Genomic DNA, 16,329 nt, shown 5'->3' with positions numbered 1-16,329 from the left:
TTTTGGAGAGTTATACACACATCGCTGGAAACAGTGGAAACTCGGAGATGAAGAGGAGCTCTCTTGTGTGGAAAGTTTTCAAGGTACCAAATACTAAATGCTCATACGAGGCTGAATTTTTCACCAGTAATTAAGAGCTTTACTCTTAACAAGAGCTGCATTAAAATTCTTTTGCATCATTAAGAACAGTCCCCTCCCCTAAAATCTGGAAAGATTTAATATGACCTCCTAAGCCAGAAAAAAAAAAAAATAGAAAAAGAAGGGGGAAAAAATAGGAGGAGAACAGAAAAAAAAGATTATTTCTTCACAATTTCTTCTCCCCAACCCCCATAATTAAACAGCAGGCAAATGCAGCATATAAGAGGTAAAAAATTCTGTAAAAAGAGAAATCACACGGAGAAGTCTGTGCTGGTTAAGTGACCACATCAGCCGACTTTTCAGACTGAGAAGTGCTGTGGTCAAGCAAATGATCTTCCCCAGTATCGGCAGAAATAATGCGCAATCTCCTCCCAGCCGGCCGCTGCTTTCCACGCGGCCAGGCCTCCCGGGCTAGGAGGCAGCTGTGCCGGCAGCCTACGCAGGGACTATAATAGCATCATTCTGCGCCGCGAGGTTCAGCCCGAGTTCAGGAGCCGCAGCTCACACACCCTCGTTGCCATCTGGCTGGGGAAAGCATCACTTAGGCTTTTGTTGCAGAGCGACGCATACGGGCTGGAAAATTCAGTTTGCTCGTTTTACTAGGAAATGCTACAGGGTTGCCATACGGTTCAAAACAACTGGAGCAAGTATTTGCAAATATACTCTGTGAGGAAAAAACACTAACACAATGAGTGGAAACAGAACTCACTGCTAGCATTTTGCCTTCCTTTTGAAAAATAAAGGCACGGGATGACTAATTTATTTGTGGTTTGTTTACTGCATCTCATTGTATTTTTAGAGAACAAATTAAATCTGCTTTAAGATGAATGCCTATGCTTTGCCCCTGAGTTCAAACATACTAAACTGCACCCTGGATTCATTTCTAACTGAATGGAAAGCTATTCAAATAGTTTTTAGTAAATATTCATTACACCCAGAACTTAACAATTATTTTTATTTTTCTTCCTTCCTTCCAGAGAGAAATTTATGAATAGCCACATTCAATTGTGCTTATTCAAGATGCAAATAAAGAAAACAAAACACACGAGAGTAATGAATAGCTCATGGCTTTTTGGGAAAATCCCACTCCGTTATCTTCCTCCAATGCATAGGACACTTAAAGGAAGAGAAACATGCCACTGTGGTATTCTTGTCAATGACAAATTTTTAAGTGGCTTGGATCTTAAGGATGTGTGTGGCCTGCCAGCATCCCATGAAAGATGTGTTTGTTTACTGTGATGCTCATGGATCTGAGAGCTCCTGGTACAATGAGTTATCAGGGAACCCAAAGGGAATAGGATCTGCATGTGCCTTGCAGAGGATGCACGACTGGCAGCAACACAGTGGGGAGGAATATGCTTGCTCATACCTGAGTTTGCTGCTTGGAGGATTGAAGGAATGGTCCAAAGTTCCTAAAATATTTCAGAGCAATAACGAGTGCATTCTCTGCCCCTTCTTACATGTTTGCATTTCCTAAACGTGACTAGAAATGGTGCTAAATCCTGGGATGCTTCATGCTTCGCATATCCCTAGAACACACGTAGTGCGCCCAAAGGGTGTGTAAGCGATAAAAGCCAGCAGCAGACCTTCCAAACCATGAAAATCCCATCCCCTGTTACACTTGGCTAGAAATAAACTCATTAATTTGGGGTGGGATTTGTTCTACCAAAAGTTAGTTGGCGAGGGCTGAGCTAGTCACTGCGGGACCCTGGTAGTCAGCGGAAAGCAATGCGCGCCTCCCGGGAGGCGAGATGAATCACAGAAAGGCAGCGATGCTTTTTTCCAGAGCACCCTTCCACCAATGTGTGCTTCGGGAACTTCTGAGCCAGCGTCTGTAGCTGTGTGTTAAAACCTGTCAAGGGCTCCACAGCAGGCCTCTTTTTTTATTATTATTATTTTTTTTCTTGTTAAAACTATTAATATCATCATCTCCTACATGGACTTTCCTAGCTTTTAGCATGCTATTTACCCTCATTAAGACCTTTCTTCTGATCCCACAAGTTTGCTTCAAGAATTCGTGGGGAACAACCTTGCTGAATTTTTGGGGAAGCCATGTGGTCTATTTCAACCTTTGTCCACACTAACTGAGCCTTTCAAAGGCTTCCCAGGCAGCTTGTAAGGCGTGACTTCTCTCTAGAAGTTAAACCAATTCTTCCACAGCATATTTGTTCAGGTTTCCACCAATACATCATTTATTATTGCTTCTAACATTTTTTTTTTTTTTTCAAGCCCAGACTGATCAGCAGGTCCCCAGATCTTACCAGTACCTTTTAAGAAGAGAGCTGGCATTACATGTTAGACACTGTCCAGCCCTCTCCTACCAAGTCTGTACAAAATGAGGACTCCAGACAGTAGCTCACTACTTCACCTTTCAGTTCCTTGTAGCAGCCTTTGGTGGCTACTACCTACCCCTGATTATTACCTTGTTTCACTGTTTTATTCCATAACACTTCTACCAACCCAAGTCTGAAGCTCTTCTGATCCACAAATGTGGAGTTCCTTCATATAAATACAAGCTTATTTTCTTCCTCCTCATTTTGAACTCATTTCCTGTCTCATCCTTGGATCATCAGCTTTTAAATGAAGGGTTATTACTTTATCCTATAAACTCATTGCCTTTAAAAGCAGCCCAGACAATACAAACTCTTCCATGGGTCCCTAGATAACCATTACTCTGCCAATAAAAAAAGGGATTTGGAAGTGCCATGATCAAGCCCAAAAAGAGAGGGGGAAAAAAAAAAAAAAAAAAAAAGTGTTGGACATTTTTCTAACCATTGGAAAGTGTAATGACCACCACAGAAAGCTTCAAGTCAGCCTCTCCTGTTCTCCTGCCAGGACAGAGCTATCACCACTTGGGTTGCCTCTTCCCGGAGGAACAAAAAGCACTGTGGATGTTGACAGGGCCTGATTTATGGTTTGGGGTTCTTACTCACATTCGATCATCCAAGTGTTAAGAACACATCCATTAACTTGCTTGTACTTACTCATCCAGGATGCCAGCTGAGTTACACAATTCACCTTCATCACTCTTTCCTTAAACCTTCAAATACAAAAATGCAGATTTAGCACCACAAGCTGCAATTCAGACTATTTAAACTATCTCCCTTCAGAAGAAATAATTATGAAACTACATCCCCCAGGACTCTTTTAGCTTCAGGTCAGATACTGCTTCATCTGCAGCAGCCAAACTCCAAACAAGTCTTAACAGAAGGTCTCACATCTGCATAAAAAAAGAAAATACCTCAACAGTATCAGCTACCAAGCGCTTTTGTGCAAGTTACATGTAGCTTAAGCTGCTGCCTCACCCATTATTTCTGAACAGCTCCTTTTTCCTCTGCAATACCCCCATTCTTAAAAAATATGACTTCCTTCTTTTTCTACAGAGCTGACTAACCTACGGGCACTTGACCTCCTAACACTATTGTCTTCCACGACTACTACTACCAGGAAAAAAAAAAAGGGGGGGGGGCAAGCAAACAACCCAACCACCCCTCCCACCTCTGTGCCTGCAAACAGGTTATTCAAATTCAGCAGAGAGAGCAATTTTCGTTAGGAAAGCACCTTTTCTTTGTTCTGCAAAATCCCACTCAGTTTGTGTTGAGCTATAAACCTCCTAACACCCCCACTCCAGCCCACAGCAAGAGCAAACATCCAGCTAAATACCACTGGCCTAGCACGAGACCAGGTGCTAACACACAGCTCAAGAGCTGGAAACACCTGGGGGCTGTTGGGGCAGCTGTGCTGAGATGGGGCAGGCCAGGTTTGTATTCCCAAAATGCTTATTTTCCGTCCCTGTGGTTGTTTGTGCAACAGCACAGAGGGTGCTCAGCAACGTGTCCTCTTGCCACATGCGGTGACCAACCCCTGCGAGTGCTGTGGCTCCTCTCGCACACGAGCTCTGGGCCGTGGGTCGTGTTGCTGCTCCTGCGGGGTGGATGTTGGCAGCAGGCGCTGGTTCAAACGCTGCTGCTGAGCACGGCATAGCTGCTTGCACCAGAGGTTATTTTTAAGAAATGCATTAATTTTTAATTTAAGATCACACGTAACCTCATCCCTGTGCTTTTGTAAAAGGATGTGCTGCAGGCAAAGCCTGAATTACTGCCATCCAGTACATTAGCATGTAATTAAGAGGCTCGCTGTACATCAACACCGAGCGAGCTGAAGCTGCCGAGGCCACAAGGCATGCCTAGTTCTTCCACAGGTGTATTTCTTACTTACAGGTTTCATCTGCAGATTTTACAATATCCTGCAGACACTCTCGCATTTCGAAGGCAGCAAAACAGAAATGCAGAAAGATAAAAGTGACTGGAAATGTAAAGGGGCCAAGAACCGAGCCCGTTTTTCCAAGTGCTAAACGTGCCTCATTTGGTGGACAAGATGGATCTCACAGCCACTGGTCTTCCAACCCTTCTTTCCTCCCCATTGCCTTCGTAACATAGCATCGCTGCACTGAGAATCACAGAATTTCTAGATGTGAGAACCTAGGCCATGCTGAAAGGTTGACTTTATGATCGGCTTCTGGTATGGCTGCGGGGCTGATCCTTCCTGTCCCATTTATATTGGGAACACAGAAATAAGATTTTTGAATTACAGGAAGGTGAAAACAGAATACCACTGTTATGTACCTCTTACTGTGGTTTGACAGCCCTTAAATAATGCTGGTAGTGTCTCCTACCACAGAAAACTTGCCTGTGAGCTGAGACCTTGCTGATTCCATTTTCTCCTTTTCATGATGGTTCGTGGGCCACTAGGACAGTGTTCAGATAACCCATGTTCCCATGCATTTTAGTGAAAGACTAATAGTTAGGCACAGTCCCAGAACACAATGGTACCAAATCCTAGAGCAGGGCTTGTTACCCGCAGCCACTTGCAATAGGAGCCCCACTTCAGTGAACTGCTCACCCTACTTGGGATGCAGAGCCCCACACTAACGGGGGCTCAATCAAATCCTGAAGCTTGTCTTTGCATAAGTGCAGAGGATCCAATATTTATTTTCAGACTTCTGTCAATGTAATTTTTATAACACAGGAAGTACAATTCTGGAAAGCCTCTTCATTTGGGGAATTCTTAGTATCAATCTAAAGCATTTAACTCTTTTTTTGGAAGAAGGTAATTATGTAAAGTACCAGATCTGAAGAAAGATTTGGGCTTTTAACAGGAGAATTCCTAATCCCATTTAATTTACTATTATTCAGGTTTCCAAAATGGAGTGATTCTTTAGAAACCCGTAAATTAGCTCCTCCACTTTCCCATCCCCAAGCTCCACGGTTTCGCAGCAGACAAGTTACAGAAAGCGAGTTGGTCATTTTTTTAGTCTACGCTGAGTTTCTCAGAATCTGGTCACAGCTTTACTGCTTCTGCAAAGTTACAACATAAGAACATGTAAATTGCAGGTGGGTGCATATTTCATGAAGTATTATAAATACTTTTAAAGCTAAGACCACAATATACATAGAGGGTGTTTCAGGTATATATCAACACTACCCCATGAAGGCCGAGCTCAAAGAATCATAATCACAGAACATCCCGAGTTGGAAGGGACCCTCAAGGATCATCGAGTCCAACTCTTGGCTCCACACGGGACCACCCAAAAATCAGACCATGTGTCTGAGAGCGTTGTCCAAGCACTTCTTGATCTCCAGCAGGCTCAGTGCCATGACCTCGTCCCTGGAGAGCTTAGGGAGCTGCTCTGTCCCCTTGGGATACAACTACACACCTATTCTTGCAAGGCAGCCATTCAAAGCTGCCATCCCTACCCTTTTCTCCAGCGGTTGTAAAATGCACCGAGAATGTCCTGTTGGGCAGCCAAGGCAGCCATGCAAAGTGCCTACATTGGACTCTTTTCCCTTCCTTCCTACAGCTGGCAAGCAGAGATGCTTCAATGAGCACCTGTAAAATGCAGACTGCTTCTCTACCCAGGGGAGCTGCGGGGTTCCAAAATGCTCTGAAGTCACCCTCATTTACTTTAATGTCGTGGGAGAGCAATCACTGGATGAAAAGCTGCCAGAGGAGAGATGAAACATGGAAAGATTACAGCAGAGACCGATGCTGTGACATCGAGTAAATTCACCCTGTGGCAGAAGCCGCCTGTCCCTTCACTGCTTCCTGTCCAAGTCCAGGCAGGCAGGAGGTGCCCCCGGTGCAAATGGCTCCGGGAGGTGACTGGGGCTCAGTCTGAACCGTGCAGCAACATTTGGCCTTCATACACCCAGCAGCAGCTAAGAAGGAGGTGAAGAGCAGAGTGATTTCTTTACAAACCCCACCAGCTGCAATCTCACTCAGGATCCCATCAAACCGCACTTTTCCTTTCAGTTCTCAGTGGAATTTCCTGCCTGTTTTCCACAAACACTTGTACAGCTCCTGCGTGCACGTTGGAGGAAATCCTGACACAAGTGGATTTTGATTGATTGATTCATTTTTTGAGAATTGTTTTTCAGTTTCTTATAAACCAATTCTGGGTTCAACTTCTGTGTCTGCAGAAAGCTCTTGTGAAAACTCGGAAAAAATCATCTTAGTAATACTTGCAATGAGTGTTAGCAGAAAATGTGGATGTCACTGTTACCTACAAGCAATCAGCTGAACTTATGCCTCATTTTTAGCACGCTAAGGGACCAATCCTAAACCAGCCTTCCCCTAAAATCCCTAGATACAGTATTTTCTGGTATATTGACAGTCAGATCTAGATTATTTGGTCCGGTGTATTGGCCAAATTTTAAGTAATTTTTCTGGTATTATCAAACATTTTGCATTTCTAGGGATTCTGTTTCTACAGCATCTACCTAGCTTTTCTGTAGCACTCCTATTTGAAGCTATGTCTTTATAAAAAATAAACTATCATTAATCCTTTCAAAAGAATCCCCGAATGGCAAAAATATTTCACTGACAAAAAAGTAGCCAAATTACTCTTTATGCCTTTCATACCTGGTATATAAATGTCACAGTTTAATACGGAGAAAATAATCGTCGACACACAATAATTACAGATAATTTCATATGATCTGATATGTGCAATTTAGTGTTTTATTAAACAAATACAGTAGCTAACCAAAATCGGACTGCAGATAATTGGAAATTACATTAAAGTCTATGTTCCTATGGTAATTATTGGTCATTTGAAATAATATATGCCCTAAATCATAACGCAGAAAATGATCTTCCTGTGAAATAAGAAATACAATAGAAATAAAGTTAAGGGACATGTTTATTTCAGAGCTTTCTGCAAGCAAAATTGCTTTGATACAAAATGAGTTCAATGATACAGTGCTACCATCCACTCAAGCAAAAGAAAACCTCACATTTACATGAATGCACTTTATATTGATATTCTCACAGAATAACAGTTCGAATATCCAGAATGTGTCTGGCCTCGTTGAAAGCAATGGCACAGAAATGCTGCAAGGTATTGGAGTATCATATCACTGGCGAGTGCTTAATTAACTCTGTGAGTTCTCTGAGAGATGCTGTATAAATAAGGGTACTGTGACTGTGGTTTTGTATTCCTTAGTAGTTTGGACATACATCCTTTAGTGTTTGTTTCGTTAGCTCAAAATGTGTAATTGTGTCTTTTGGCTTTTTAGTTATTCTTTTTTTTTTCTTTTTTAAAGAAAAATCTTGAGGTATCCTTTACTGTTAGCTAATGACATAGTGATAGGCCTATTTTTTTCAGGTTGCAGACTTACACTGTACATTCAGTACACTGTACATTCGGTAATTATTTTTAGTGTACTTTCTACACATTACTGTGTACAACTGTTAGTTTACATTAGAACTCTTCCCCCTTCTCACGGGATATGGGATAAACAAAAACAAATCTGACAAAAATTATACACATAAAATAAGAAGACAAATACACAAATAAGGCCATCTGCAGAATTAAAAATCCACCTCTTGCAATATTTCACAATAATTTCTACATAATATTTTACATCTTACGAACTTAAATACTTAATGCAAAAGAAAAAAAAAAACTTTACGTAGCCAATCTTATTATCTCTTTAAGGACTTGTCCAATTTGCTGGCTAGTGGCCTTCTCTGGGGAGTTGGAATTTTGGAAGGCTTGGCTGATCCTGGCCGAGAACCTGCTCGGGGTGTCGGTCTGCTTGTAGGTGGAACAGTCTCTGACATATCTGAGCATACAGACTGGATTTCTGAAATATCAAAGTCAGATGCATCACTGCCTCGGCGGCTACTTGACCTGCTGCCAGCCTTGCTTCCTGCTCGGCTCCCAGGTCTGCTTGGAGTTCTTCTGGTTTCTAGGAAGAGAGAAGATACCCAGCAGCATTAGGAATAAGGATGCAAAAGGTATGCAGGTCTTTCCTAGGTCTTTAGCAATCCCAGACAATTCTCATTGCACCAAGTAAACTTCAGACCCCTGTCAGATAAGCTAGACAACAATCAAAGTTCCACTTGATATTAAAAAGCAGCATAAAACAATACCTCCCACTATATCTCCCCCTAAAAAGAAAGAAAAATGTTCACTAAAAAGCTAGATCCTTTCTTCTCCATGTCATATTCTCAACAAACTCCAAGAATTAAATATCTTCTATGAACTCCAATCTTCACGTATTCAGGATTTCTGAACATGTAACTTGGAGATGCAGAAGACAACCCCAGTTTCTAAATGTGTGTTTCCTTTCTCTCTCTCCCCCCCAATCCTTTTTTTCCCCATCAAAACCATAAAGTTCAAAGCTGCAGGTAAACAAGGGAAGAGTATACATGTATACATTCTCCCAAACAAAGGACTGAGTAAATGAGCTCTCAGCAAGCCTGCTAAAGTGCAAGCTTGCCCAGGCAATGTGCTATGAAGAAAAAACCACAACAAAGAATCTTAAACAGAAAAAACATTAATGTGGTTTTCCATAATTTTCCAATTGAATCTTTTCTTATTGAATCTTTTTTGATCTTGACAAACCTGGATCCCCCTATGTGTAAAGAACACCAAGTTGAAACTGAAATCTTAGGTGGCTCATTTTTTCCAATCACCCGTAACTTAAAAGACCTGTACTATTTGAACAGGATTTTCCAGTACTGCTCAGTCAGCTCTGCAGACCTGAGGGAAAGCCAGTGGTGCTATCTTCTCTAAACACCCAACCCTCCCCCTCACACGGAGCTGCTCTGAGGATCCTGGAAGAGCACAGCGTCACCACTTTCTATTTTTATGTGCTGTTTTAAAAATCTCTATGGGATATTCCATTAATTAGGTCATCTACAGCGGCTCGCTGCAGTTCTTCTTTCAAAAGAAATGGACAAATTATGATGAAATGACCCCTTTGCTCTATCACAGTTGAGCATAACTTGGATACTGTGAAGAAGCGAACCTTTTCTTTTTAACCAATACTTCTTCCCTAGTTCGTTAGTCAGACACACTGGAGACAGATACATTGTCAAGAAGTTTTCAGTCGTGAATTTGTAAATCCAAGGTTGAATGTACCTGCTGTGCAACCATGTGAGTGAAGGACAATTACCCTGATTACCTGCATCCTTGGCAATAGTTATGTGGAGACAGCAGGACTGATCACTCCTTCCCACTCACCTTCCTCACATCCTGACATGACTCACAAGTATTCAGATAGAAACCAAAGCAAGTGATAGATCAAGCTCTAAGGCTGAGCCACTCACCTGCAAACTGAGCTCTAACTCTGGTAGCTGCAGTGGACAGGATGCCACTGTCTTCTCCAGAGTGGAAACTCTTCCCTGATAGATATCCTGGCAGTCTGAGTTTGCTTCCTTGAATGGGTGTTCCCTATTGGGAAAAAAGGAAAAAAAAAAGAAAAAGGTTGTTTCAACTGTCACGGCTGAAGATGAGGTCTGGTATCAGGTACGTAGCTCGGAATGTGATCGTCTTAGCAACATTCACTGTGAATCTGAAGTACTGGTTTGAGTCAGTACAAGCGTTATTCATGATGTAAAGTTTTGAACATTCCTTGAGCAGTTAGTTTTTGAAATAGTCTAAACATAAAAAAGAACACTAACAAGCTGCTTAACTTTTTTGTCTTCTCTCTGTGTATTTCGATGCATATATAGAAAGACAAATACTACCCTCTTACAGTTAGTCAGACACATAAGACTAGTTGATGGTACATGACTCCAATTAACAAAGACAATTAGCTGAAGCTTTATATCTACGTTGCTTGGCTTTCCACCATTCTGACTCTTGCTATAGGTGGTGAATGCATGTTTCAATTTTATAAATACTTGATGGCAAAACAAAACTGCCTGATTTCAAAAAATTTTGCCACAATACAAAAGAAAACATAAGACTAATTTAAGAAGTCCCTGTTGTCAATATATTGCCTGAAATGTCTCTACTCCATAGCTTTACCTCGCCTTTCTCATTTCTGAAGTAAAGTGAACCTTGATTTACACCCAGCCCCAAACAAGAAGATTTTTCAGTGCCACAGAATTAAATCCTCAACTTTTAGATCTCCAAACACACATAACATACTCGATAGGAGGTGGAAGAAAACCACAGAATTCATACTAATTTAATCAACAGTAAGTATCTGAAAAGAAGACACAGTGCAGCGACAAATCTGGCCCTTCAGGTTGCCCAGACCCCAGGACGTGTGCTCTGTGCCTTTGATCCCCAGACAAAGGTGGGGTACAGAAAACCAGACCCCAGCAGAGCGAGCTGGGAGCTGCCTCGGGCTAAGCACCGAGCAGGGGCCCAGCAGGGGCTGCCTGGCAGCTGCTTCTGGCCCTCTGCCAGTGAGGACCACTTCTGGCACGTCTGAAAAGAAAGAGCATATGGATACTACAGAGCAGACAATCTGCTGGCTCCGACAGCGATGGTCACAATATTAAACTCTCTTTAAAGCCAAGTATAAATGCTTAGCAGGCTGCAAGTGTCCAGCCAGCCACACCTTGGAAACCTCTGCTATACAGAGATTACTTGGGATGATTAACAGAAAGGGAAATCTCATTATCCTGCTGAAGCTGCTGCGCTTTGGGAAGGGTCTTGGGATAGAATCTCTGAGGCAAGAAGAAAAAAGAGATCAACCTTGTTCTTCAGCTTAGCCCTAAGCCCAAAGCCAATCTACGTGTAAAACACACAACTGCTCAGAAAACTGGAAACACACAACTGGTCAGAAAACATTGCAGAATGCTTCAGAAATTCTCTACAACCTACCCCAACCCCACCCTTTCCATTTATAATCTTAAACCACAGCGTTTTACATAGATGAAACTCACTGCACGTGAGAAATACGGTGCTCCCATTTGAAATCAGTGCCATCTGCTTTTGCTTTGTGCTAATTCGAAGAAAACAAGACACTTTTCCATGTCTGTGAACACTGAATATTTCTCATGAATCTTCGAAGTACCATCAATTAATCTTATGATTTAGTTACCAGCTAATAGATGAAAATACAAGAACGTATTAGAAGCCGACAACTGATTCAATTTTGTGCTATTGTTAATCATTCTAAGCAGCAGTCTTGTGCACTCGAAGTGGTGTGTACATCCAGACGCCTGCAGTGTGCACAAATAATGCACCCAGCCGCACAGGATGAAGTGAAAAGTTCATTATGCATCTTTGAGCAAAGCCACGCAGAGGTCATGTAAACTTAGCACTGGAAGGTGTCAAATGAGTAGCAATAGACATTGAAGTGCAGACTTGTGAAAAGCAGATACAGCAGAAGTGAGGGCAGTGCAAGCTTCTCCACATTAAGCCCTCTATCTAAACCAGGGCAAGAATAACTCCTACAAGTGAAAAGTCAGTTTGCAGCCTGCTCCAGCTGCAGCCTTTCCAATGGCTGTAATGACACGAGAGAAGACACTCTGGCTCCAAGCCCATTCAAATTTTTGGTCATTCAGCTTGACTGCCAGCACAACCCTAATTGCTATACTAGCAGTCCCTATGAAAGTCACGGGCTGGAAATAAGACCAAAGCTCATTTCCTGTAAGTCATCAAATAGCTATCTTATTAGAGCAACGAGTGGTCATTGCCCCCCTCAACAAAACTTTCAGCTGTTGGGAAGATTTATATTTTACCGTCAGTCTTTTGTGCAGACTTGTTCACAGAGATTGGGTAGTTCATTATTTAGTGGCTTTTGCAGGGGAGATAATTTATTAATCTAATTCCTGAAGTTCCTGAATATTATAGTACATTATGCACTCAAAGTAAACAATGTAAGGGAAGACAACCTGTGAAGTATACGAACAGCTCTATAAAGGAAAGGGAAACCACATATACTCATCCAGTTTACTGCATACTGTTACGATTTATTAATCATTTGCATTTTAAAAATAAATTCATTGAGGCAGAGTTTCTCTAGAATTCAAAAAGTAACAAAGAGAACAAGAAAAAAAAAGAAATAATTTGCAAAGGTCTAAAATAAAAATGCATTAATATGCAGGGGATGCTGCAGCTCTGAAGCACTGAAACTAGGGATTGTTAGTGAAGTGACAGTTTTAGTGAAAGATCATTAGACTAGAATCTCTGTCCTTACTGTACCTCTGCAGATGACCCTTGATAGTCTGAGGATTCTGCTGGCTTAGAAGGAGTTGACGTTTTGCTGTTTGTCAACCATGGCTTACCATAGTTGCGTGTTAAATGATGGGGTGTCTGTATGAAACAATGGTAAATCAAAATATGAAGGACAGCAGATGGAAAACAATGTCATGGAGAAGGATACCCAGGCTTTCACAAGCAGATCAAATTTCACAGTAGAAATACAAACTAAGCAGAAAGTGTTGATGAGAAATGTTCCGAAACAAAGAGATGGTAGAGCTTATTTTTTGTATGAAATAAAGAGTTTTTTTCTTCTCTTTCAGACCTTATTCCAAAATTGCCAGTTAGCTCATGCAGCACCTTAAATGTAAAGAAACCTTCTGTTCCCGTGTTGCAAACAAACACTGAAAAGTTTTCTCAGATCCTCCCAGAATATGAAATACAATTGAGATACTTCTTCCCTATCACCTAGGTGAAGTACTGATATTGTTGGACCAACGAAAAATCTACACCCCATTTGTTAGCCCATGCATTTTTGTATGTTTCTTCTTACCTTCGGTGTACTTGTAGCTACTGCTTGTGGGACAGCTGCCTGGCCAGCCTGACTCGACAGAGAAGTAGATCTGTTGGGAGAAGCTCCCCTTGAAGAGGGTCGTGATCGACGGCCTCGTGGTCGGAAAGCTGCCATGCTCTGACTGGCACCGTCTGCCAAAATGAACTTCTCGCGCAGCTCCACGTTTGTCCTCCCTTTAGCTGCAGCAAAGACAGATGTCGATTTAGTCAGATATGAAAACCAGTTGCAAGGTTGCTGATTGTCATGTTTGCCATGCCAATTCCAACACATTTTTACAATAAATAAAATGCATTACTGCGCAATGCATTTATTTTGGACACAGAAGAGTTATGTGCAGAACTTGCTTATTCTAATACTTTATGCCAGCAGGAATGAACCACTGTCAAAGGAAGTCAGCGTGATAATGGAATGCTCAACGTGCTAAGTCACTGTTAATCAATCAGCTATCAATACAGAGACACAACCTGATGAGCAGTTTTGCTAACTCTACAGCTATTCATAATAAATAATACTTGCTTGGATGTCCAGGAGAAATCGCTAAATTCAAATTACAGGAAAGCAGCAAATATATTTATTCAAAACTATGAAATTATGTAGTTTGGCAACATGCAATGATGAACACAAAATCCAAACTATGAGGTAATTGGTGGCTAAGCACTCACACACACACACACAAACAGATATGAGAGAAAGTTCTGCAAGAATAGATGCAGGAAATGTTAGCATTTAACTGCGTCAATGTGAATGACAATTGTTTTTGAAACACTCTTCAAGCGTGTCAAAAAAAATTAGCTTGCAAAGCACCAGCCCATGTAGAAACACATTAAGCTAAAAATGATAGGTGAGGCTTATTGTTAAAAGTATATATATTTAAAAAGTGGGAAGGAAATGAAGAGAAAGGAGAAGAGGAGGAGACAAAGAGGGATTTGCCAACCTATAGTAGGCTGAGTGGTAATTGAAGAGTTTGATTCCGAACGTAACATTTTACTCCCGTGATGATGAACTAGAAAAAATGACACAGGACATGGGTCACATTAAAGAAAATCGTTAGCAGGAGAAGAAATCAAGTATAGCAGCTGCATATGCAAGAGACTGAGAGCACCAGGCCAAAGGACAGGACTCAGCAAAAGCTGTCTCCCTAAGTGCTCTGAGGTGAGCTCTCAGTGTTCTCCTAGGGAAAAGGATAGACTCAGCTTGGATAGACTCAACTGCACTCCCCATACACTTGTGTAACAAAGGTATTTATCTGCTGACATAAAGAAGTAATATAAGCTAAAACTCTTCTACATAACTAGACCCAATACATTTTGAGCTGTTTATGACAACAGTTCTTTGAAATGTGATTTATTTGAACACACAAGAAGCTCTGGGTGGAAATGCAGGTTTGCTAGGCCAAGTGCTGAAGGAAAAGTCTGAACCTGCAGCACTAAGGTCAACGTCCACTTCGCATCACTGACTTCAGCTCCGTCAGGATGATGCACCAAGGTACAACTTCCAGCATCTGGCTGATTTTACAGAGATCAGTATTCTTTTAGACTCACTGTGCTGACTTACACATCTGCTCATATAATTCCTGTAAGATAGAGGCCAAGTACAATAGCAAATACTATAGAGGTACATAAAATACAAGGTTTGTTAAACAAGAGGGGAAGGAAGGGCCAGTGACTAAAGTACCAAAGGACTCTTTATCTGAGGATAGAGTAATAAAGAAATCCAGTCAATTAACTAGATACTAATTATTGTAGCTTTCAGCATCAACCCAAGTAGGAATTACAACAGTCTACCTGTCAATAGACATGAGAAAAATGTTTGGTATACATCAAAACTGACCAAGTTAACCCCATCATGAAGCCTGCTATTTTGAGAGACATTAATTTTCCACAGCCTTGCATTTTTGATCCAAAAAGCCATAAAGTAAGGATAGCTCTGCAGGCATAAATGACTCTGTAATAGTAGCAGATGCAGAATCAGGTGCTAAATTTCAGTTAGGCATGTGGTCTAACACTAATAAATGTAATATAACTGTTTCATTTCTTTAACAAACAATATATCCAGTATGTTGGTAAGCAAAAGAACTATTCTTAATACTGCTGAAAAGCTCACAGTTACAACAGCTCTGTGATGATTCTATGACCAGAAGTTTGATGGGTACCTCTTAAGCTTGTGGACAAAGAATTCTAGGCCAGAGTGTCATACACTGTCAGATCTCATGGGATTCTGTGGTAGCTTTTTTGTTTTTACATCCTTGTCATAGCATGGCAATTGATACAAATACAAGCCGCACACCCTCTTAGGGTCTATGTTGAACTGTTTAGAAATCTCAGCTCCCAAACAGAATTTGTGTCGGACAGCTGGCACTTTATCAAAGTCTACAGGACAGTTAATCTCTGCCTTCACTACTTTGCTCTTCTCCCTCTCAAACTCATCTGTGCTGTTCTCATGCTGTTACAACACTGATTGCAATTCTACAGACCCCCTGAGAGGTAAATTGGAGTAAATTTAATGCTGCTTTTTAAGAGGATAGAATTACCTAGTTACCCAAAGTTAGTTCAGTCTGAATGCAATAATTACAATATTCTCTGCAATTTTACCATTTTGGCTATTATTTAACTTACATCTCTTCCATTACCTTCAGAAATGGCTTCTTTCTGATCTCCCCTTATTTCTCCAAGACTGGAACCAGACAGAGCCTACTTTCCCACTACAGAAGTAGGTTTTCCGACAAACTAAGACACCGTTAAGTTTCTGAGTACTAGTACAACAATCCATTCGATACAACACCCTGGAGTGTATGGTGATAGAGCACTCCCTGCTTCCTCAGAACACAAGGTTCTCCTGATCATCGCAACTTCCACTTGCTTCATAGAAGGCTCAGGGCTGGGGAGAACACCAACGAGAAGAGAAAGCTACAAAGGCAGAGCCTAAAAGCATGGGTGCAGCCACTAGCCAGAGCCTTTTTTTGTTGTTGTATTCTTTTTGATTCAACTGCCTTATTTTGATTTATGGCCTTAACATTTCTCTCTTGCTGAGAAGGTTTAATTGGATGTTTCTGTGTGTTATTTCTGCCAAGTCATACAAGCAGCTTACAAGCATAAACTCTACTTGGGCTAGGTTCAATTTTTAATTACACCACTCTAACACTGGAGGAGCTGTGCCGAAGACACCA

At 41.4% G+C, this 16,329-nt stretch overlaps 1 protein-coding gene and 1 long non-coding RNA gene across 13 annotated transcripts in view; both read right to left on the bottom strand.

Moving 5' to 3' along the window:
- Nucleotides 1-356: 356 nt before the first annotated feature.
- LOC118164768 lies at nt 357-3,778 on the bottom strand. Its single transcript, XR_004749663.1, has 3 exons — nt 3,700-3,778; nt 3,123-3,178; nt 357-711 (listed from the first exon to the last, which is right to left on the bottom strand). It is a non-coding gene; the product is annotated as an uncharacterized LOC118164768 (long non-coding RNA).
- A 3,359-nt stretch (nt 3,779-7,137) lies between these two features.
- Nucleotides 7,138-16,329, bottom strand: part of DST (dystonin) — a 296,284-nt gene continuing 287,092 nt past the window's right edge. For 6 of the 12 annotated variants that reach the window (XM_035322484.1, XM_035322490.1, XM_035322493.1 and 3 more), the window contains 5 exons: nt 14,098-14,166; nt 13,143-13,342; nt 12,593-12,703; nt 9,757-9,880; nt 7,138-8,390 (listed from right to left, as the gene is read on the bottom strand). In XM_035322484.1, coding sequence (XP_035178375.1) covers nt 8,125-8,390; nt 9,757-9,880; nt 12,593-12,703; nt 13,143-13,342; nt 14,098-14,166 — 770 coding nt within the window. In that variant the 3' untranslated portion in view covers nt 7,138-8,124. The remainder of the gene's footprint in view (nt 8,391-9,756; nt 9,881-12,592; nt 12,704-13,142; nt 13,343-14,097; nt 14,167-16,329) is intronic. The other 6 variants (XM_035322491.1, XM_035322492.1, XM_035322494.1 and 3 more) reach the window with 4 other exon arrangements.

This window comes from Oxyura jamaicensis, chromosome 3, assembly GCF_011077185.1.
Source record: "Oxyura jamaicensis isolate SHBP4307 breed ruddy duck chromosome 3, BPBGC_Ojam_1.0, whole genome shotgun sequence".
NCBI lineage: Eukaryota > Metazoa > Chordata > Aves > Anseriformes > Anatidae > Oxyura > Oxyura jamaicensis.
This window is presented reverse-complemented; position numbering and strand designations above follow the sequence as displayed.